This window comes from Asterias amurensis, chromosome 1 (genome assembly GCF_032118995.1).
Source record: "Asterias amurensis chromosome 1, ASM3211899v1".
NCBI classification, from domain to species: Eukaryota; Metazoa; Echinodermata; class Asteroidea; order Forcipulatida; family Asteriidae; genus Asterias; species Asterias amurensis.
The window spans coordinates 18255714-18279422 of record NC_092648.1 but is presented as its reverse complement, the minus strand read 5'-3'; the positions used below and the strand labels follow the sequence as shown (position 1 = coordinate 18279422).

General features: G+C 37.3%; 3 protein-coding genes across 4 annotated transcripts; 2 read left to right on the top strand and 1 right to left on the bottom strand.

The window, feature by feature from the left end:
* The first annotated feature begins 125 nt into the window (after positions 1–125).
* LOC139948535 (DNA repair protein RAD51 homolog A-like) lies at positions 126–6753 on the top strand. The gene is made up of 10 exons (XM_071946717.1): positions 126–247; positions 1301–1416; positions 2179–2316; positions 2758–2875; positions 3358–3449; positions 4096–4190; positions 4624–4737; positions 5247–5376; positions 5965–6086; positions 6624–6753. The coding sequence occupies exons 2-10, from the start codon at positions 1327–1329 to the stop codon at positions 6745–6747; spliced, it is 1023 nt and encodes a 340-aa protein (XP_071802818.1). The 5' UTR covers positions 126–247; positions 1301–1326; the 3' UTR covers positions 6748–6753.
* A 2135-nt stretch (positions 6754–8888) lies between these two features.
* On the bottom strand, positions 8889–17405 carry LOC139948525 (abscission/NoCut checkpoint regulator-like). The gene is made up of 10 exons (XM_071946705.1): positions 17283–17405; positions 14788–14978; positions 14322–14485; positions 13710–13807; positions 13146–13257; positions 11857–12021; positions 11207–11295; positions 10231–10320; positions 9248–9369; positions 8889–9028 (listed from the first exon to the last, which is right to left on the bottom strand). The coding sequence occupies exons 1-10, from the start codon at positions 17334–17336 to the stop codon at positions 8956–8958; spliced, it is 1158 nt and encodes a 385-aa protein (XP_071802806.1). The 5' UTR covers positions 17337–17405; the 3' UTR covers positions 8889–8955.
* A 512-nt stretch (positions 17406–17917) lies between these two features.
* On the top strand, positions 17918–23436 carry LOC139948512 (histone H3.3A). 2 transcript variants are annotated; one of them, XM_071946686.1, is made up of 3 exons: positions 17918–18017; positions 20015–20311; positions 21844–23436. In XM_071946686.1, exons 2-3 carry the CDS (start codon positions 20030–20032, stop codon positions 21970–21972), a joined length of 411 nt encoding a protein of 136 aa, XP_071802787.1. In that variant the 5' UTR covers positions 17918–18017; positions 20015–20029; the 3' UTR covers positions 21973–23436. The 2 variants fall into 2 exon arrangements, with proteins under 2 accessions (XP_071802787.1, XP_071802795.1); XM_071946694.1 differs by lacking the exon at positions 17918–18017 and adding an exon at positions 19396–19545.
* Positions 23437–23709: the final 273 nt, after the last annotated feature.

Genomic DNA, 23709 nt, shown 5'->3' with positions numbered 1-23709 from the left:
GGAATACGTTTTTGAAAAGTTTTTTTAATCAATATTATTCCAAAATATATAAAATTTTCAAAATTTATTTTAATAAAGTTATTTTTCTTATAAACAATGCAAAGACACGTTCTGCGCCAGTTTTGCTCGCCCCTCCAATAAAAGTGGTGTGAGCTAATTCTCGCGCGGGTTGTCTGAACTTGTTCAAGAAGTCTACGTTATCCAATTTTCGAAGCTGTTTTTCAGTGTTTCTGGTCATCTTACTATTGTAAGTAAATGCTGCAGCAATTTATTCTTTCAATATAAACGTTGTTGTTATTGACCCTTAAAACGGCAGAAATAGCTACCCCTGGCTCCACATAATGCGATTTTATGAGTGGTTTTTGCCTCCGAAAATCCATCATCATGATCGATCATGGATTCGTGATGTTGATTTGTTTGTTGTGTAACCCACCCAAATTGCACTGCTGACATCGTCGTGTTGATCTGATTTTGATGTATAAATTGTTACTCCTTGTGTTTCTTGTTGTATGTCACTGTACAATGCTGCACTGATGTTAGATTTGCTACAATTACCTCATTTATGAAACTGAATTTTAGCGGAAAGATTTCATTCTGACTCACCACTTTTTATTTTAAATTTGTATTATATAACTAAACTAATCGAGTCAGTCTCTACCTCCATCAGTCCATGGTGTCTCAGTGACACTACACTGACAGGGTTCATTCACACACTCATCATTATTTTACTTTCTTTACAGAAAAAAAGGTAAACTAAATATAACTTTTGAGTTAAATTATTCATATTATTGTTGTAATTGTTAGATGTTTCATACAATATAAACGAAGTGGTGGCACGATACAGAGAAAAAAAAGATCAGAACAAGCAATTTGTCATTGTTGAAGTCGCGTTCAATACTACTATAGCTTCCCCACATGACTTGGTTGCGATTTTTCGTGTTGCAGTCATGCCCCTCCTACTACTACATTTTGATAGTCGTAACCCTCCTCCGTTGCGGGAGGATAGAGGGTTACGATTATTGCAACTATTGGAGACCCCGTAAAGTCAAAATCACCTCACCGGAATCAGCAGGGGCATGAGCGAGGGCAGCAAGGGGAAACCAATTAATAAATTTAAAAGCGCTAAGGAGCTACAACTATTGCAACTAAACAGAACACTCAACCCCTCAAAAGGTTATTGATTATTGAATGTAATGTCCTTTTTAACAAATTTTTTAGTGGGTCTATTAAGTAGTGCACAAAATTTAAGTTGCGGTGGCTGATTTGCTTCTAACTCTCCAATCCATTGGTTAATTTTCAGGTTGTTTAAACATCCAATAAGAAGCCATGCAGCAGCAGCAACAGCAGCAGGGTGCTAGCAACCAGGCAGATGACGCCCAGGAGGACTTTGGACCTCTTCTGATTGGTCGCTTGGAGGTAAGAATCTGTAAAGAAAGAGAAATCCGGACAAAAACTGGTGAACATTTGTGCAGTTTCATTACAATACATTACACAAGGCATTAAATTACACCAGGGTGACACTACAAACAAATAGCAACCAGGGCTGTATGCTTCGTTTTTTAAAAGGGCAAGGGCACCAAGGCATTTTCTCTTTGGCAAAGGGCACCCTATGAGGAAATTGTAAATTTCTACTGGAGCATTTCAAGGGCACCAAGGCAATGGCAAGGGGCAACGGAGGCAATTGCCTTCATTGCCTCCGTGAAGTATCAGGCCCGGCAAACTTTTTGTAAGATTCATGCATTCGAGGCAGAAAGACAAAGTCCATGCCCTGCCATGCCAACTTCCTAGGCGGTTAGGATTAGAGAGCAAATATCGTGGATTGAATTAGTATTTACTTCAAAATTTATGCTGTAGCAAATGATACACAATCGTTTATCTAATGGTTAAGGAAACTAGTGTATATACAATTTTTTTTAAATCTTGACTAAAGATCAGGTCTGGAATTTCCTCTTGGAGAGGGTAAGGCCAGTTCATTTGGTTAAGGGCACATCTATTGCCAATTGGAAAATCTTAAAGTCTAAAACCTGAAAGTTTTGAAGGGGCACCAAGGCCAAGACCAGGGCAATAATGGCCTCTGAGGTCTGCTTGTAATTCTAGGCCTGCAAAGATATATCATACATCCAGATGAATATTCATGATCTAAAGTTGAGGGCATCCCTTTGTTTATTGTATCTTTAGACCCACGGTATTAGTGCCAACGATGTGAAGAAACTACAAGAGGCTGGGATGCACACTGTAGAGTCGGTCGCCTACTCCACAAAGAAGGAACTATGTAACATTAAAGGCATCAGTGAAGCCAAAGCAGACAAAATACTGGTACAGTCTGATAAACTTTCCTATATTATTGGATCCTGTGAAACTTATCTAAATCCTTTGATTTATGTCAAAATGGTTTTTGTTTCTTTTTCTGAAGAGTATATTTAAAGGATACTGCCCAAGATACATGGCTGTGCCATTGTTATGCAGGAATTGCATGTATCGAGAGTATTACATGTTTACGCCCTTACCTCCACTAAATCAATAAAAAAACAAAAAACAATTTTTTCTCTGCAACAGGATCACCTATTCTGTTAAATTTTACAGGTTGGATGGATGGTGTGTTTGTTGATAATTAACGATACAACTTTTTTCCATAAACAACGACTAAATATTATTGACAAAAAGCATTTATTAAAACTTAAAAGATATAAAATACCATGGCATTTGAGTTGAAACAACAATTTATGGCGCAATCTACATGTTTTGATCATTGTCTAGAATGAGGCTATGAAGTTAGTACCGATGGGTTTTACAACAGCTACCCAGTTTCACCAACAAAGAGCAGAAATTATTCAGATTACAACTGGGTCCAAAGAGCTGGATAAACTACTGCAAGGTAAGAGACGTGTGCTGCTACAAAGCTCAACGTTTAAAGGGTTTGGGTACTGGTAAATATATTGTTCACGCTAAAATAATTTTTGTCTCCTGAGACGAGAATTAGTTTTACTCATTTCTCAAAAACTACAGCACCTCAGCAAGTAATATTTTAAGAGAAGCTTTCTACCATCATTATCTTCAAACTGTGAAAGTTTATTGTAAGTCTGTGAACATTCTGTGTATATTGTGTTTTGTGACCTTCAAAAAGTACCCAAACCCTTAAACCTAAAAAGACAAAAATACTAGGTTTGTAATTAGTGGGTTTTAAATGCGTAGTTTAATTTTGATAACTCACTCAGGACGTACCTTATACTTCAACACATTATCCAGCGGTAGGTGTAGCCGTAGCCGTGCCCTCTGGAAGATGACAACCAAAGCCTTACGACCTATCATTTACGCATCTCTAATTTTGCCATATTTGATGTGTTTGTGTTTGCATAGGTGGGATCGAGACTGGATCTATCACAGAGATGTTTGGAGAATTCCGCACAGGCAAGACACAGTTATGCCATACACTAGCTGTCACATGCCAAGTGAGTCCAACTGTGTAGCATGCTTTGTTTGATAACAACAGAAAAATAAGGCAGCTTGTAATATTACTTTACTAACCAGAAAATTTGTAAAAGAATTATAATTTATTTGTTTTCATGACCAACATTGTTGTAGCGCTAATGTAAGAATTGGAAATAGTTTTACCAGACCATAATCATCCTTTTCTCTTTCATATGTTGCTAAACTTTTAGAAGAGGCTTCCTTGGACTTGTAAGCTACGGTATTAAAAAGAACTAAAAAGTCAATTTTGGAGAAAAAAAGCTACTAGACTGCCAAACTTGTTCAGTTGATGTTGTTATGTCCAATGCGAGAATTACTGGAATCTGGCCAATGTTCAAGATGGTGCACTCCCTGAACAAGTTTTGTTTCAATAAATGGAAATGATCAACAAGAATATTCATTTTGGTTGTACCAGTATACACCAATGTGAGTTAGCACTGTACTCGGTACTTTCCTGAGCTCTGTGAAAAACCCCACAAGCATATTACTTGCCTGGCGTTAAAACCAACACCCTTTGCAATTCTAGAGAGTGTGTTAACAATTAGACCACCGAGATCCGAGATTGCCTGTTGGCTAGAGGCGGTTCAAATCCTATATTCTATATGTTATGATTTGTTTGTTTCCTAGTTGCCGATTGATAACGGTGGTGGTGAGGGAAAGTGTTTGTATATCGACACCGAGGGTACATTCAGACCTGAGAGACTCATAGCTGTTGCAGAAAGGTAAGATTACTCAATTTAAACTAGTACGTGACAAAAAGTTCTTTTCTTTCAAGCTCTGCCCCCTTAACAGCAATAACTTTTTACCCCCGCGAATCCCTGTTCAAAAGTTAGACTTTTTAGATTTCCATTGCAAAATTTAAACAAACTGTATGGTTAAGTTTGTATGAAAACAACAACGGTTTGTGTTTTGTCCGTGCTTATTTAATATGCATCAATTAAAATAAGCACCAGTGATCTGTGGGTCCTGTAATGTTGTTTACCTAAGGTTTGACAGTTTTCCTCCAGTTATTTAAAATCATTGGTCAAAAGTCTTTGTTTACCTTAGAGAAAAAATGTGCTTCCTTGTTTACTACTATTTTTTAAATCATATGGATCACTCGAGTTTTTTTTTGTTTTGTCTAATGGAAATGGTCTATTGTTCGCATATGTTTAGATATAACTTAAGCGGAAGTGATGTGTTGGACAATGTTGCATACGCCAGAGCTTACAACAGTGACCATCAGGGGCAGCTCCTACTACAAGCCTCTGCAATGATGTCACAGTCTAGGTAAGCTTTAGGATTTAAACGTCACAATGCTACTTATACAATTTAGTATTCATTCAACAATAAATGCACAGCCAAAAATGTGGGTACTGTTTTTTCTTACTTGGATCATGTTTGAAGATATAGAAAGATTGTAGGATTTGAAACTTTGCATGATGTGAAAACAATCATACATATATATATATATATATACAACAGAGCATTCATAAAGTGCCTTTTCGACAAGATCAAAGCTCTATAAAGTGAGCAAACCAATGGGACTATACTACAACATAATACATTTGATACAGATAAGTTTTAAGAGATTTCTTGAAAAACAATCTAGACACTAAGGTTTAAGGTAAAGCCATGTAAAGTTCTTGCTAACAAATTATTCTGTAAACAAAAACTAGTGGTGACGTGTTACAACTTCACATTTCGATCATTTTGCTCCAATTGTCTTCAGAAGAAAAACCTGTTATTAAAGTGTATGTAGAACCCCACATAATTGTAGATAATTGATTTGTCTCCAGATATTCTCTACTCATAGTGGACAGCGCCACCGCCCTTTATCGCACAGACTACAGCGGTCGAGGGGAGTTAGCGAGTAGACAGATGCACCTTGCCAAGTTCCTGAGGTGTCTACTAAGAATAGCAGATGAGGTAAGAGATGTTGCATGAATACTGCCAAATATCACCCTGAAGATTAGTAAAGTTGAGGTTTTCTCACACTACCTTGGGTGCATTTCTCTCCAACAAATGTTTGTATGACCATTTATACAATGTTGTGACTGGAATGCACCATTCCCAAAAGCACATGTCCACCGAATTGTTAGACCAATCAGCAACAAAGTGTTCGCTGTGTGAACAAGAATGATGGTATGATGTGCTAAAACATGCTTTTCTTAGAAAAAAACCTTAAATTTGAACAGTCATTGTGAATCCTTTACATTGACTGCCTATTTGCCACCCTGGAAAAAAACCACTCTGTGTCTCACACTTGGTGGTGCACTATGTTCTGGTCTCCTGTTTGAGTTTGAAGTTTTGCATGCATGATTTTCTTCTTGCTTGTGTGATTCCTGATTTTTGACTTTTATTATGAAGTATATTAAAGCCTACACCATTTGAACATGTAGGTCAGCCCTCGTACTTTATAAAACATTTTTTTCCAAGGTCCAAATATCATGCCTCGTTTTGCCGTCTGCTTTTGGTGTATTTGCTATCATTTGTGATATGTTCTTTTTCACACAGTATGGTGTAGCAGTTGTCATCACCAATCAGGTTGTAGCTCAGGTGGATGGTTCAGCAATGTTCTCAGCAGATCCCAAGAAGCCTATTGGTGGTAACATCATGGCCCACGCTTCCACTACTAGGTCAGATTAAAATTCATTATCATTTATTGAGTTTAGTTATAAAGTACAATCAACAACAAGTGATTTATTATTTGATATCTGAAGTAAAAAGACGCATCTCCTCAAAGTGATCCCCTGGCTCCCGCTTCCATGGTTGTATCGTAAACATGGTTGTGATCCCTGGCTACACTGCAGTTAACGGTTGTCTGGTTTCTTACTGGCACCCTGGAAAAAAAAATTGACAAAATAGGGAGACTGCCACCATGGGGCTAGATAGCTCAATTGGTGGAGCACTGGCACGTTAATCTTGAGGTCGTTGGTTCAAATCCTGCTCTATTAATGTTTTCTTTGTTCAACCTCAAATCAAGTATCTGGAAGATCCATAACCCAGAGCCTAATTTTATTGAAGATTCTTGTCACTGGTTTTTGGAGGATTTAATTCTTTCGCATCAAGTATTTACCAGTTTCTAGGTCAGCTTCTATCAGCTTAAGAGAAATTGCAGTATAGTGGTTCATTGAGTTGTCTTTATCTTCATAAAATACTGTTCTACATTTCAGACTGTATCTTCGCAAGGGTCGTGGAGAAACAAGAATCTGCAAGATCTATGACTCGCCATGTCTTCCTGAATCTGAGGCTATGTTTGCCATCAACCCTGATGGTGTTGGAGATGCCAAGGATTAAGGTCTCATGGTTGCAAGTGTGATGGGATTCTTCCAAAAACTGTGCCGGCTTTATAGTGTGCCTCAAACAAATTATCAGAAACATTTTTGTATTGTCCCAATTCAGTTGACGCAATCCTCACAATAATCTTGTTGGTGCCTTTTGGAAGTTGATGTTCCTATGTGTTATACAGTGTAGTGTGCATTTTAGGCCATGGGGCGTTTACACACTTAACAAATAATTATTTACATTAATTTGACTCTCAAAATGGTGAGCATGGCAGACCGGAGCCGCTTGTGACAATGGATCTTATACATTGATGTCATCAAAGTAAACTGGTGACAATACAATGGAAACGTGCAGGAATGCCAATTAACAACCTCACTTTGACCTCTAGGCGAGGGCGCCTTTCTCAAATCGCATCATATTTATAAGGTCTATGTTGAAGAGTCAATTAGCTTCTTTTGATTTTTATGTTTTACTCACAAAAATGTGATGCACTGGATTTGCTTTTCACACACTTGGCAAAGTCACAGAGTGTCATTTAATACATTTACCAACTTCTGTCTTTTGTTATAAGGTGAATGAAGAAGATTAAAGAACTTTCCTCAACTCTTATAATTTTGATGTATAAAGTGTACAGATTACTAATGTAAAAGTAATTTATCTCTTTAATGTAGATAATTAATGTAGTTAATGTAGTAGTAGTGGTAGTTGGAGAGATAGAGCAGTTTGAACTTGTCCGGAGAAATGCCTTTTATGAACAAGAATGCCACACACACAAAATGTAAACAGCAAATATGTATTTTATTTTTGGTTAGTTCTAGCAATTTTGAATGATGATTAAACCTCTGCAGAATATAGTGGCTGTATTTCGTGTTTGATTTTGGGCTTTGAGGCATTGCCAACTTGAAGTATAAGAGTTGTGGGACTTTAGAGAACACAATTTGTTTGGTGAAATTAATTCTTAATTGAAAGTCAATACATACACTTTGATTTACTAGGACACTTTATTTGACCTTAATTGCAAGCAAAAGTAATTGTACAACATGTGAACCAGAGGCTCCAAACCTTAAACAGTGCTACATGTGTCTGGTTGTGTTTTCCATTTCAACAAATCAGTGAGTCGAATTCTGACCTTTAGCTTGCTCGAGATCAAGCTGAATAAACAAAAAATAACATCTGAAAGTGATCACATCTACATATCTGACTGAGGCAATCAGATGAACAAGAATACGTTGAGCCTAAGGCAGGGTAAAGGTTACTTTCAACAAACTAACTTGTTCAGGAAAAGAGCACAAAAAGGTGCACAGCTTTAATAATTACAAACATGTAAATACTTTGTTAATTTGAATTTCCCAAAACCATTAGTTTACATAGATAAATACAATAGAACTTCAAGTCCAACATCGCTGTATGTACAGTTAGAGGCAATGAGAAGCCACATTATCCATCGCTATTTCATTTTTGCAAACATGGCTTGTAAATGTTAAAATAAATTTCACAAAAAAAAAACATCCAGTTACTTTGCTTTAAAATATCTTACTTGTTCCATTCACTTACAGTTATAATTGATATTGCATTATATTGAGTTCCAAGCATCAAACTCAGTTCTGATGGGTGAGTTTTCAGTGGGTTCGAACCCAAGTCATGACACTTGTGTTCACTGGCAAGGAGTTAATGGATACCTGAGAGGCTGGAGATTACAGAGGTTTGGGTGAGCACTGCCATGAATGTACTGACTTAGGAAAACTAGGTTATGCAATACAGTTGTCATTTTTGCAACTGTTAACGGTCATTTTTTTGCTCAGCCAAGAAATTAATTTTCTGCTTAACAGCTTTATGATATTGGGCCCAAGCACTAGCTCAACGTTTCCCCAGCTCTAAATTATGACCAACCACGGCTCTTGGTCTATAGTTTATACCAAATTTACCAAGAGTTTGAATATCAAATTATAGCCCGGTTCATACTGCAAATGCGAGCGTATTTTGACGTCACATGGCTGTTTTCTCAGCAAATGTTTTGCAGGAGTTGAACACAACTGCGAATGAACCGGGCTTAACCTGGTTTTGTTTTTACAATAACTGAAATTACATTGAAAGTATGTCAATAAACTTGTATCAACAGTGTAGTATTTTGGCTGCCAGGACATGCTATGGAAGGAATGCACAAGGCCACTTTATGAATAAACAAGTTGATATTTTGTTTATATTGAGAATTTGAAGTCATCACCTTCGGCCAGCTTTTGGTCTGAAATTTGACGTTCTGTGCTCTTTTAAATCGTAGCCATCATGACCCTCTCTGAAAGATGTATATAAAATAATATAAACATTAAACTCCTATAAATTCATGATAAACAATTCGACAATAATTGGAAATGTGTAAATGCCTAGCAGAATAAAATAAATCATACACTGGCATAGCAGAAGCAGTCAAGGGAAAAGGGATGAAAGCACACAGAATGGCAAGAGAAAAACAAAGATTTTGTTAACAATTTTTTAAGACGGCAAGACAACTTACTTGAAGCATCTTGAGCAGTACAGGTCCTCATCACATCCATGGCATCTTAGTGAGGCATCCTCATTGCAGATACAACACCATGGGAGCTCGTCTGGGTCTGAGGTAACTTCAGCACCTGATGGCTTCATCATTAACAAAAAAACAGATTAAAAGTAAGACACAAAGTAGGGGGAGACGTACATGTAACATATATACCACACAAAAATAGACCATGTCACTTTTGCTTACAAAAAGAGCAACAATGTACATGTACATTCCAGGTCATTTCCAGGCCGGCAAGATACTACACTGGTCATAAATATAAGAAATTTTACTTTTTGTGACACAATTTTCATAAAAGGTTTAAGATGTATAAAAACAACAATTGATCAAGTTTTTAGATGTGCCACCTTAACACATTTGAAAAATGTATACACAAAATCAGACAGTGCAATCTCAATGGGGCAATGATTTGGGGTTTTCCCACTGAGCTGTGTACAAGCACTGATAAATAGTTCCTGCAGCAAGTCAATGCTCTGAGACTCTTCTGTGAATGTGATGTCACTAGTAGCTAATGGACTATAGAGACCCCTTGCATTGGGCGCATCCTTTAGGTCAAACAATGTGAACAAGTACATGTATACAAACCAAACTTTAACCTTAACAGGCATGATATGTGGTCCTTGGAAAAAGTAGGATCATTCTAGTGGGTACAAGGGCTAACCTACTTGAACACATGGTGTAGACTTTAGTATACTTTTCAGGCTTATTAATCACACTTTTTCTGAATTTTCCAAGGGGCAACAAAAAATCGGAAATCAGACTTAGGAAGACGGTAGAAAGAATATCATGCCTGCCTTAATGAGGACGCTGTTTGAACTTGTCACATCATATGCAAAGGGTCTCTTGCACTAAACCCTTCCTGTTTAAGTCTCATGACCTCATTGTACAATGATTGGGTTTTTCTAGTTAGCACTATTTCAAAACAAACGACATGTAGTTACCTTTTGTGCAGGAAGTGGCCGAGACTGAGGATCTTGTGCTGAGTGACCAGTTGCACCCATTCTTGCTTCTAACTTGTCCTCCTCTAAAAGCTTCATTGGGTTAAAAAAAAACACGAAAAACTAAATGATTAGGGTCTTGACACGCAAGGCATTTTATAAGCAACCTGGTAGTAATCCACTGCAGTGCATGGTATGGCCCTTCCATTGCAAAACAGCTAAACTCCAAAAAAAGTAGTTTCTTTTGAAAACAGTGGACACTATTGGTAATTTTCAAAGACCAGTCTTCGCACTTGGTGGATCTCAACAAATGCATAAAATAACAAACCTGTGAAAATTTGAGCTCAATCGGTCATCGAACTTGCGAGATAATAATGAAAGAAAAAACACCCTTGTCACACGAAGTTGTGTGCGTTTAGATGGTTGATTTCGAGACCTCAAGTTCTAAACCTGAGGTCTTGAAATCTAGTGGGAGTGGGAGGAATGGCAATGTCTACATTTGTCAGAATTTAGTGAAATGAGAAGTGATGTACATTAATTAACAAGGAGCTGCTCAGGTCTCACTGGAATGGGGGGGGGGGGGGGGGTTAGGCCAAACAGGATACAAACTTCTCTGAAAGACTTAGCTCTACAGTAGTTTAAGGTCAATATTATCCACAGAAATGTTTGCTGCAACTTTTACAATGCTGACAAACTATTAAAGACAGGTAATACAGATACTGCCCCAAACACCAAGGGCCATCTCACATGAGGCAATTTACAGGTAACCAGTTCCAGGCAATCACAAAGAAGAGACCCCATTCACATTGGAATGTTCTCATAATTTTTTCGAGAGTCAATAGAAATTGTTTGAAAAATTACTCAGGGGGCTACGAAAGTGATCTTGTAGCATGCACTGCAGTTGAATGCCTCCAAGTTGCTTGTAAATTTGGCCTCAGGTAACGATGCCCTCTAGGATCAATCAACCTGTGTGTCTTACCTGTTTAATGAGTCGTTGAGTGGCAGCTTCTTCATCTTCCTCTTCATCATCGACGCCCGCACCTTCACCTCCTTTAGGTCCATCTCCACCTTAACATGGTCAATCCATAAAACCAATTACGCATTGGTACATACCAAACCTCACAAAGAAAAAATTACTTCCGACCAAGGTCAGGTGACGTTCATTAATCAAAATTTTAACTTTCCTTGCAAAATGAACAACAGTAAATTTGGTGGGCCTTCAAATGCTAACTTGAATGTATTTCAGTCAAGACATTTTCTCTGCAAGATTGTTACTCAACTGGACAGAGCTGTGTACTGAGAGAGTTGTATCGTTAAGGGACCAGTTTTCTTTGGTAATGAGGTTGTTGGATGCAGCACAACACAATTGGCAGAATACTCTGGCACTCTGCCTGTATTCGCAATTGAGTATTTTATCAGGCAAAGTAGCTTCTAATAGCAAGCAAGTTTTCACAACCCTCTCAATACATGGCTCTGGAATCTGGTTAAAACTTTATAGCAAAAGTTAAACTCATAATTTGTTTCTTTCCAAATTCACAATCCTTTAAAATGTCTTGAACTATCACTTGCTTTCAATATAATATTTAAGTAATAAAATTACAGTAATTTGTTATAATTTTATACTTTTACCTGACGTTTTAGTGTTGAGTTTGGCGAGTCTCACTGCTAACTCTGCATCTCGTTTCAAACCCTCCTCGCCTTTCTTCAACTCCTCCTGGGCGTCTTGCATCAGCTTCATCATCTCCTCTTCAAAATGTTGCTCACTGCTCATTCCTCCACCACCTGCAGATTCCTCTGTTTGCATTGCATCATAGAAAGGGAAAGAAAAGGGCAGAATTAAGCTCTGATGGTGTCAGAGTATGGGTTCATGTCTCAGTTGCCGCACTAATTCTGTGTCCTTTAGATGGACATCAAGGAGACTTATTTTAGTAATTTTTGTTATTTATTACACATCCAATATTTAGCACAATATGCGACAATAACATAAGTTGGGGCTGAAAACCCAATCCACACAGGAAAAAAAATCACTGAGCCAACCTTATCTGATCATGGAAGTTGATCTGATCATGAAGAAGGGGCATCAAGGCCAAGACCAGGGCAACAAAGACCATGGTATGTGTGGTATCACAGTAATTCCAGGCTTGCCATTACAATATTTAAAGTCACCTGGAAATATATATTTTTTTCTTTCAAACATAAGAGTATATGCTTACGAACAATAAAACAATTTTTTGAGTAATTTTTTGTCACGATTTATATGTTTAAAAATATATAGAGTTGTTTGGGGGGCTGACTCCGCCTATCCCTTTTGTGACGTCAATCGAGGCAGACTTTGCCTGCAATGCGTATAGTAAACACACGTGCAAAGTACATGTACATCCAAGTCGTGAGTTGGTACGTTTCAAAAAGTGTTTTTCTGCATTCAGCAGCAATACATGTGGTCGGAATTGCAGGAAAAAACCCCAAAAAAATCTTTTTTTGAAACGTACAAACTCACGACTTGGTCCGTACATGTACGTTGCAATTGTGTTTACTCTACGCATTACAGGCAAAGTCTGCCTCGATTGACGTCACGAACAGCGCCCTCTCGGGTCGGGGTCTACTCTTAAATTTGTAAATAACATAATAACTGATTTTTTAAAACCTTAGTTAACTGTTTATTCACATTCCACTCATCAAAACACATATATTAGTGACAAAAGCTTTATTTTGAAAAAATACCACTTCCAGGTGACTTTAAAATCATTCATTCAAACCGATATTTTAATACCTGTTTGCCTTTAATAGTTTGGTGCCAGATGCCCTACATACAGCATTACAGATGTACACATACACTAGTACTTGTTTTATTCAGTGACCTTTCAAAGTAGTAATGTTGTTCGGGTTGTACTTTTACTTCTATACCTATAAATATCTACCTGATATTTCCATGCCTTCCCTCTTAGCATCTATGGCTGCCTCTTCCTTCATCTGCTCCATCAAGTCTTTGGTTTGCTCAAACTGTGTGCGCTGATCGGGAGCTTGATGGGGCTGTAAAGTGAAATGAAGATACTTATCTGTTTGCAAAAATTAACCTGCCTACTATTGTTGCTATCGATATAGTAAGTTGACCAAACACATAAAACCATGCTACACATGTTATGTATGGTGGCACCACTGTGCAGATAACTGTATGGTGTGGGTGCATTTACCACATTATATCATTTTTCAAACAGACATACTTTGGGCTCATGAATTGTTTGTTTGTTACGATCTTTTCCGTCAAGGGAACTCATCAAGTGGGTACAAATGGCAAGCTGAAAACAGCCAATTTCTCTCATACGAACATTGGTTAAACGTCTATGGCCATGAATTGCACAAATATAAACATAGTTTTTCAGTAACTAGACGACAATACTTATTCTTGACATTGTGAAATCAGCGGGCGCCTTGGGGGATCGAACCCTCAACCTTGTATTTGCAAGTCCTGCAGTCTCACTTACTGGTACTGATGAAGAAGCAGTGCTTGATGCAGAATGAGGGTCATTTCCTTTCAACCTTTGCAGTCTATCCTCTATCTCTTCGGTTGATAGAGTACGACCTTGAAAAGATAAACAAACAAATACATGTGTAACTTGAAAATACTGACACACATCAATGGTATATATGGGTAAAAAAATAGGATACATATTCTTTATCCCTGATGCAAATTTGGCGTCTTTTAAGTCGTTTGCAGTGCCCGCTGCTAAAACATAGGATTCGAACTGCCTCTAGCCACCAGGCAATCTCGGTGGTCTGGTTGGTGTGACACTGCTCTGGGGTTGCAGGGGTCGTGGGTTCGAATCCCACCCGAGTAATATGCCTGTGATTTTTTTTCCACAGAACTCGGGTAGGTAATGAGTGTACAGTGCTGACACACAGTATATGGGTAAAAACCAGGATGAATATTGAAAATACTGAATGTGAAAAAGTTTGAAGAAAGTATTGATTCTACATGACAGTATTGTTTTCATTTATAACCAAACCTAAACAAGTGCAATAAAGAAATTTTCCTTCCAACCTTTCCTATTTGAAATGTCTTGTAATCAGAAAGCAGAAGAATATTTTGTTTTTACCTCTTGCTTTTTTCCTGTCTTCTTTGAGTCTCTCTAGTCTTTCGGCTATGTCCACGTCCTGTGATCTAACAAGACCCCTCTTTCTTGAACTCACAGAGGAAGATGTTGAGGTAGCTGAAGCCTGTGTTCCCGTTTGGTTCTTGGAAGCAAGGACGGCTATCCTCCTTGCATGGTGAATAAAGTATGAAAAGTAAGTTTAAAGGTTTTTAAAATATGTATGCGATTCATTTATAACATGAAAGAGAACTGTGTAGTCATGGCTCAAGTTTTACACTATGAATTGCATAAGTTCTTTAACTGTGATTCAGTAAATAGATGACAATAGATCATTAGATGACAAAACTTCATAGTTACCATAGATTTGATAGATTTGACAGTTGATAGATTTAAACACACATCGCTATGATTGCAAGTCCCAAAAAAAAGTATGAATTTTTATGATCGGGTCTTCATCCTCAATTCATACTTCTTAAAATTTTCAGGTGGTTCCATCATGTGCTTGTTTTTCCCCTGGTCCGTGCTTGTAACAGGTGGGGCTGTGAGCCGCTGGTAGCACTTGTTGCACACATGTTGCTCCTTCGTGCCTTGGTTTGGCAGCACTATTGAGTTACTCACACACTTACTGCAGAAGGCATAACCACAGCTCTTGCAGCCATGCTAAATTATAAAAGAAACAGCCAAAAAGACAAAACAAATTAGCTCAAAAACTAAAATACTTCTCTTTTCATATTTGAGAATTTACTTAATTACATAATGGGTCTCTTCATGCTCTTTAGCCCAAATCACGGACTCCGTTCGTATAGGGCTGTCTAGGGCTGTGTGAGCCATGTGGTGTCAGCACACACACAAATACAAAATAAAAGTTGATCACAAACAAAACAAAACACCACCTCCAAATGTTCTTAGAATCTTTCTCAGCTTGGTATTCCTCTTAGTACATGTACTCTGGTCACTCTTACAAATAAAGAAATATATTGGTTTTAACATGTTTTGTTTTTATGTTTTTTCAATGTTTACATTATTCAGTCAATACAATTAAAAATCAAATTATATGGTAAACTTCAAGCTCAAGTTTCTATAAAATAATACACTCTGCTGTCTGTGTTTTGTTGCTGGTTTGTTTTATTAACTGTCTGTGTTGCTTTGTTAATAATAATAATTGTTATACTCTGATAGTCGATGGGATTTGTCTTTAGTTGGGTTTGTGGTGAGCGGTGAGACCATGGAGGTAGAAACAAAGACACTTCATAGAGCTGTGAAGCACAAAAATTTGCTTAGCATGTAATTTTTGTCTTGATAAAAACAGGATTACCAACCAACTTTTCACGTAATTTTAGGATTTGCAAACAACAGCTGAATACCACCACTAGGCCTACCAGCATGACCAGTAACTAGCTATATCATAGTATGCAACAAACAGACATTTGGTCAAGGAAGAAATTTCATGCTAAGCAGCTCTATGAAATTGGGCCCCCTGCTGACACTGCGCTGATGACAGTTGACACACACAGTCGTCCTTACCATGGATGGAATTTGTGAATACCACCACTAGGCCTACCAGCATGACCAGTAAATAGCAATATCATAGTATCCAACAAACAGACATTTTGTCAAGGAAGAAATTTCATGCTAAGCAAGTTTTTGTGCTAAGCAGCTCTGTGAAATTTGGCCCCCAGCTGACACTGCGCTGATGACAGTTGACACACACAGTCGACCTTAATACCATGGATGGAATTTGTGAACGTTAGACAACTCGTCCGTTCGGACAACTCGACAGTTCAGACAACTCGACGGTTCAGACAACTCGACTTTGAGACAACTCGACTTTGAGACAACTCGACGGATGGCCAAGACAAGTGGACGGTTGAGCGGCCGACCTCCGTTACTCACTGTCATGTTTACACAAACTTTCCTGTATAATTCCTGCAATTCTATAATATTGATCATAATTATTTATCAATTATTATTAATCACAAGAAGTGTGGTGTTCCAGTGAAGCCATTTACTTGCAGAAACATCTGTTAGTGACTATCTCGAGACTTTGTGTAAAAAACAGACTACGAGTATGACTCTATGTGTAGCCAGCTAGCAATTGTCTTCAATTTATTCAAAATAAAAGGTTTAAAAAAAACCCAATTAAAACATTATAATATAAAACTCTATTATTAGAAGATTTACTTTTATTTACTTTGTTACCAACAACAATAACAACTCGATCATTGCTCTATGGTACAACAATGAAAATGCCGCGGGGTATTGGTAAAAAAAAAAAAATTAAAAAAAATTGCCCGGATATAAACCCACCCACCATAATAAACCCCCTCCCCCGGGGAACGCCCTTGCACACCCTTGCATCATTGCCATGTCGCTAGTCAGTACATCCCCACCCCCCAGGCCGCTATTTACCCCTCCCGCCCCGCGCTGAGCCCCCGTCACGCACGGCCATCCGTCGACTTGTCTTGACCCCAAGTCGAGTTGTCTGACAGTTGAATAAATTATCCGTTGAGTTGTCCGAACCGTCGAGTTGTCCGAACCGTCGAGTTGTCTGAACCGTCGAGTTGTCCGAACGGACGAGTTGTCTGACGACGGGCGAGTTGTCGACATGACATGATGGATGCTTAACTCTCAATGTTATTCACAGTTGACGGTTTGACCAGACCCAGTAACCATTGGTAACTTGGGCGCTGTACCACTTTTTTGCGAAATCTTGACATAAAAAAGGGTCAAAAAAGGGGTTATGGATTGACCATGGAGCAAGACTCCATGGAGTGACACAGTACACATCACACTACTAGCTACCAGCATGACCAGTAACCAAGTAGGCCTACCAGTACCACACCCACACAACACAAGGCCACAGCTTCACACGAATCAACAGGCATGAGTGACATTTTTAACCAACACTCCAACGAAACAGGTTTGTTATTTGATGAAAACCTGAAATGTAAATATTTTACGTACCTCTCTCTTAAATATTCCAAACTTGTCGGTACAGCTGAAGCAATGTCCACTCATTGTATTCTCAAATAATTATATTTTTTTAACCAGTCACATCTATTTTGGCCTGCGGGGTTGTTATTATCTGCCGCCCTCTGTTGGCCGCAATTAAACGTCCCATGATTGGTGGTGGGGGGGGGGGGGGGGTTTCGGTGGTGCGCGTGTGGTGGGCGGGGTGGAGAGGGGGCCGGGTGCAATGAGCTTCGAGACGACTGATTATAAATACTCTCTGCTTCTTCTTTATCTATGGTTTTGTTCTGGACATTACTGGAAATTTAACAGACACATAATAGAGAGCAGGGCTGAGCAGAGAGAATTGAGTACTAGTTCACAAATTTAATTGGTGAAGCTTTAGTGCATTTATTAATGCGTGACATCTGCAGCTTATTATTCAAAGGGGTCATTCACCTCAATTCAGATAATTTTAACTATTTGAAACATAATTAATTTAGTATAAATATTTAAATTAAACAAATTATATTTTTTTAGAAACAGAAAAACATAAAATGTGTAAAAAGTATATATGCATTTTAAATATTAACACTTACTTATCTATTAAATTTAAAACAAAATACTGTATTTATGAAGTTTGTTGAAAGAGGGTATGTAGCAAATGATTAGAGAAGAAGAAGAAAAATACCCACGGCTATAAATATTATTGTGTTGAAAACTACGTACAGAAATCTGTTAAAAAGGAAGGTAAATATGACCACGTTTTCTCATTTTTTCCATTCACTTTTTCCGGAATTTGTTCTTGAATTGTTTTGAATATTACATCTAGATGACTGTGAGTTATTTGTTGTTATCAATATCTTTGGAAATAATCGTAAAAACTAGGAACAATTTTACGTTGTGTGTTTCCTTTTTCCAGAGGTTAAAGTGCGTGCATACAATGCGTTACAACACTTTATTGTTGTTATACTTTTAATATTTCGCTTTTCAGTATAGCATTGCGCAATTACGTGTCTTTTTTTTACTGTGCACCACAAAGAAAGATGGTTTTTATTAGAATGTTGATTGATATAAGTTTAAAAACAATACAATTGTTGTTAAATTTTAACAATTGTATTGGGTTTTTTTCATATGTTATTTGTTTATTTTATTTTAATTTATTATAATATCATGATTATTTTTTATTTAAAAAAATATTGATTCTCAATTTTTCAGATTCTCAATTTTTCAGATGATGATACGTTACAAAACAATACTATACGTACTACTAGCCCTAACTAAGTACTAACTAAACCAACTAATTGAACAATTGTTTTAAATTTCCTTCATTCATTGAAAAACATGCAGAGTATATTATTATGACAATTTTTTTGTCAATCATTTTTAATTTTTAATGGAGCATTTGTCTATTACTTATTAGACTACTCTTATTTATTTATTTATTTATTTTAAATTTATTTATGTATAAATATTAAGAAAATACGAAGGACTTACCCATTTGTAAATTGCTTACCAACCAAAAAGGTCCTTAGAAAAGTTTCTGTATGGCGCCACCACTTTTTCATTTGATATGGAATAATATAGTATCTAGTTCAGCTCAATGAGATATCCCTTTTTGTAAAAATGAGTGGAAAAGTGGTGGCGCCTTACGGAAAGTTATCCAGGACCTTAATGAAACAGTACTTAATGGCCTGACGTTTTGACCCTAGCAGAGTCTTTCTCTAAACAATACTTCAATATTGTCAAATGTAAATAATGTCTTGATTGGAGAAACTCAATGATGTGGACACAATCACTTTCAGTTTGTCATAGTCCAAGTTGTGATGAAACCGTATTCTTCCTGACGGTCGTACAGATTTTTTCGTGCGGCGTAGGACTGGCCAATGAACAATGTCCATATGCGAAAGGTCTATTGTATTCATGAACTAAGTAAAGCTATTTTTTTAATAGTAATTACACTTTTCATTGATATTGTTCCTCATAATAGTCATAGTGAATAGTGTTTCTTCCGGTGCTGATTAAAACGTGCTGATGATAAAGTCATGACAACTAAACCACAGGATGTACGTCCTTCCTTGACACACGCTACTATCAGGATCTCCAGCTAGGATGTAGTAGTTGTACACTACATAAACATCATCATTTCATTGTGTGCTTGTTATTGTGTAGATCCTGACTCTTGATTAACTGTTACATATATACTGCTGAGTCCATACCGCTGTTCTGAAAAAAACTGTACAAACTTTTGTATTTTAAGATGCTTGCCTAGTGACATGTAAGTTGATATTTTTTATTGTATTGTACATGGATTAGTCTGACTCTGGTGTACACTGGTTTGACTTTTAACATTTTGGGGACATTTTCAAAGTTGTTGATGTTCATACTCAAGTCCTACGAAAAGCAAAATTTTTAATTGATTTTATTTACTGTGTGGACACAGTGAATGCATTTGTGGTTATAGGCTACTGTTTAAGTGGTCTCACTTCAAATGCTTGATGGTTAGTACATGGTTTGGTGTTTTGCTTTGTGCTCGGAAGCGCACACCACATGACTACACTTAATGACCATTCAATTCAACTATGAAATGATAGAATGCACTTTGCCAGCCTGCAATTAAATACGACATGTTGTGAAATTTACTGGACACAGTTGAATGATTTCAAATATCAAGGTTAAATGTAGGATTGGATTAACTGCTATAAAAATGTAAATAATTTTAATATGGTTACATTCTTATTCCACAGAGAAACTAAGTAAACATGGCTCGTACCAAGCAAACTGCTCGTAAGTCAACTGGAGGTAAAGCTCCTCGTAAACAGCTGGCCACCAAGGCTGCTCGTAAGAGTGCGCCCTCTACTGGTGGGGTCAAGAAGCCCCATCGTTACCGCCCCGGTACTGTGGCTCTCCGTGAGATCCGTCGCTACCAGAAGAGTACCGAGCTTCTGATCCGCAAGCTGCCTTTCCAGCGTTTGGTCCGTGAGATCGCTCAGGACTTCAAGACAGAGCTGCGATTCCAGAGTGCTGCTATTGGAGCTCTGCAGGTTTGTGTTCCATTCACATACATTTGTAATAATGGAGATAGAAAAACTCCAATGGTGGCAGTGAAATAATTTTTAAAAATCTAAAAATGTGGCACTTGACCCAGAATACAAACAGTTTGAAATCATCCCCTGAAAGATAAGGCATAAACTTTGAGCATTACTTTTTTTCTAAATTATTTGAGTTAATAATTGGAAAATTATAGGCCTATGTTTTAAGAATCAGTCTTCACACAGGTATTCCCTGAGTAAAATTTGACAAGGTCCCAAAGTTTGCTTAAAACTCTAAATTGCAAAGCAATGGCAACAGTGAACAGTGTTTCCAACTCGCTTTCACAACCTTGGGTTCCTTGATTACAGACGGCTATGTAGTTTCAGTTTCACTTGGGTACACATAGAGTGACATTGGTCACTCATGTCATGTGATTATCCCATACCAAATCATCGGTTTTCCTCAATCCTGAGTATTGACCCCTTTGCACAATGCGCAGCGCACTTGCACGCCTATCCTGTTCACCATTTTGGGAATCAAAATCATGCACAAACATGCCCAAATGATTTGACTTCCAAAATGATGGAAATGGTCATCGAGCATTGCTTGGAGGTGCGTTCCATGTTGTGTATAAAGGGGTCTATAGCTTTTTTTTTTAAATTTTTTTAGGAGGTCTGTTGTGCATTTATAAATTGATGAATAAATGAATAAATTTTAGTTAAACGGTATCACATTGTACATAAAGTCTGAGGTGTGTAAACACAGGCCGTTAATCAATTAACCTTTTAACCTGTCCACAACTCGGACACAATCACTTGTAAACAACAATTTTAATCATGGTCACAGGAAACACACTACCTCTGGATCAGATTTCCTGTATTCCTAAACAATGAAGTGTCTGTGTTTATTCTGTGTTGTCCTGACCTGTTGCTTAATAAGTAAAGGAAATGCAGTTGTATGGACAGGTCAGACACACTTCGGAATCAACCCAGACCATTGCTTATTATGTTTCACCTGCACTAGTGAAATTATTGCAATGGTTGAACAAATGGTTACAAACACTTTGGGTGTGTAATTTTCCCGTTTATTACATTTTCATTGTAATAACTGTTGGCCTAAGACAATTACAACTGCTAGGCCTATAGCTTTATATTTCCATGTTGATGATTGATTCCCACAGTAAAGGATCAAACACATGTGGTTCAGTGTACATAGATCTAAGATGTGATACAGTTCAGTTGTCAGAGTCCTCGGGATGCATCTTGTGGGCAAGACAAAATAATCCACAGTTGCTTCTCTTTACCTGTCAAGTGTATAAATGGGTACCCTTGATTGTAGCAATGGTTTTTGTTGCACTCACTACCTGCTTGTGTTTGCTAGCTTTCTAATAAAGAGTCAGTTAAGAAAGGAATTTCCAAGGACCTACATTTTCCAAGGACCTAATATCATACTTGTCTTTAGTTACTTGCAAAATACAACTCAACTACCATCTCCACTTTTCCTTTATTTAATTGTTTGTTTTCGTTCTCTTTCCTTCTTGCAGGAAGCCAGCGAGGCCTATCTGGTCGGTCTGTTTGAGGATACCAACCTGTGCGCCATCCACGCTAAGCGTGTCACCATCATGCCGAAGGACATCCAGTTGGCACGTCGTATCCGTGGAGAGCGTGCTTAAGCAGCAACTCCCAGAGAGCAGTCGTCTCTTTATAATAATTCCTCGGCAATTTTCTTAGCCTTGCCAAACTGATAGAGTATTTTTACAAGTTTAAATGTGTGTGGTGTTATTGTGTTGTTTTCCCCCTTCTTATTAATGATAAAATGTACATGTACTTTCTTTCTTATCTTTGTAAGTGTTTGGTAGTTTTAAGATTCTTCTTTAGCCTCAACCAAGATTATGTCTTAAATAATGTGAAATATAACTGTACTAATCTGAGTATGTTTGTGTCAGAGTAATAACCTTTCTTGGAACATTCTTTGAAAAAAAAACAGTTTAAGAGTAAATGCTTCCAGAAAATTAGTAACACCCCTGTTGATCTGACTCGACATATTTCACATTATCTAAGCCATGGCTGTGAACACTTAAGATACACTGTTTTTTAAACTATTGATGTATGTTTAAACACCTAAATTTTGTCAACATCTGCTTGTAATTAGCTGACCTAATACCCTTTATTTATCCAAACAAAATAGGAAATGTTTGAAAAACTTCAGCAAATGTTTGTTTAATTCGTGTGAGCTTCATTTTCTTCATTTCACTGAAGTTATCATTGTGAATGGTTACATCGCAGGTCTTTGTACATGAAAAAATCAGACTATACTTCTAATAAAGCCCTTTGCAGAGATATTTTATAGCTACATAAATATTTAGATAAGCCCTTTACTCATTTTTTAAGAACGTGGACCAAACCAATTGTAATCAATCCTGGGTCGAAATAGACTAATAAACCTTCTGTACTAGCAATTTACAGAAGTTGTAATCAGGGATTTTCAAAATTGTATTTAGTGGACTTGTTTTTCTATGTACTTGTGGTAATTAAGTTATTACTGTCTGTAAGTTGAAGATTGACGTTAAATATCGCGTTCTGGATTAAGTTTAGTTTTTTAAAGAACACGTTGCCTTGGATCAGTCGAGTTGTGCTTTGAAAAGCGTTTGTAACGGCTTGTTATAAAATGCATATGGTTAGAAAGATGCTGTAAAAGTAGAATACAATGATCCACACAAATTTGCCTCGAAATTGCGTTGTTTTCCTTTAAGTTTGCGAACTAACACGGTCGGCCATTTATGGGAGTCAAAAATTTGACTCCCATAAATTGCCGACCGTGTTTGTCGACGAGGTAAAGGAAATTTCAAGTGATACTTGTGTGGATCATTATATTCTACTTTTAAAATATCTTTCTAATCATATGCATTTTATAACAAACGGTTAAAAACGATTTTCAAAGACCAACTCGACCGATCCAAGGCAACGTGTTCCTTTAAGCTCATCTTAAACTATGGTTAACCTTTTTATAAAACAGTTTATTTGTAAAATTTTGGTAGGTTTGTTTCCTCCCACTTCGAGAAAATCATAGTGCGAGCGTGATTCAAGACGGTTGTGCACACTTCCACTGATACTAATTACATAGAACAGTAAACTGACTGATTTCTTTGTCTTTTTTTCATTATTTTGTATGTGATCATTGAACAAAAATAACATTGGCAAGCAAGAATTTTTCCTGAATGAAGCTTATCGTTCCCTTGAAACAAAAGGAGACAACAACCCTAGAAATAAAACAGTAAGAGAAAAATATATATACTCGTTGAATCAAGCTTGTGAAAAACCAACTCGGACCTCACGGTTGTTTCAAATTGATATGCTGCCCTTCAGTTTCCATAATTAATGTCGTAAATAATTTCTTAAGTTTGATTTAT

What these genes read in the sequence shown, in the direction of transcription:
- LOC139948535 (XM_071946717.1), top strand. Translation starts at nt 1,327, where the DNA reads ATGCAGCAGCAGCAACAGCAGCAGGGTGCTAGCAACCAGGCAGATGAC. An exon ending in TTCTGATTGGTCGCTTGGAG is followed by an intron (nt 1,417 to 2,178) that starts GTAAGAATCTGT and finishes TTGTATCTTTAG; the next exon opens with ACCCACGGTATTAGTGCCAA. An exon ending in CTCATAGCTGTTGCAGAAAG is followed by an intron (nt 4,191 to 4,623) that starts GTAAGATTACTC and finishes GCATATGTTTAG; the next exon opens with ATATAACTTAAGCGGAAGTG.
- LOC139948525 (XM_071946705.1), bottom strand. Translation starts at nt 17,336, where the DNA reads ATGAGTGGACATTGCTTCAGCTGTACCGACAAGTTTGGAATATTTAAG. An exon ending in GGAAGGCATGGAAATATCAG is followed by an intron (nt 12,022 to 13,145) that starts GTAGATATTTAT and finishes CAATGCAAACAG; the next exon opens with AGGAATCTGCAGGTGGTGGA. An exon ending in ACTCAACACTAAAACGTCAG is followed by an intron (nt 11,296 to 11,856) that starts GTAAAAGTATAA and finishes GACCATGTTAAG; the next exon opens with GTGGAGATGGACCTAAAGGA.
- LOC139948512 (XM_071946686.1), top strand. Translation starts at nt 20,030, where the DNA reads ATGGCTCGTACCAAGCAAACTGCTCGTAAGTCAACTGGAGGTAAAGCT. An exon ending in CTGCTATTGGAGCTCTGCAG is followed by an intron (nt 20,312 to 21,843) that starts GTTTGTGTTCCA and finishes TCCTTCTTGCAG; the next exon opens with GAAGCCAGCGAGGCCTATCT.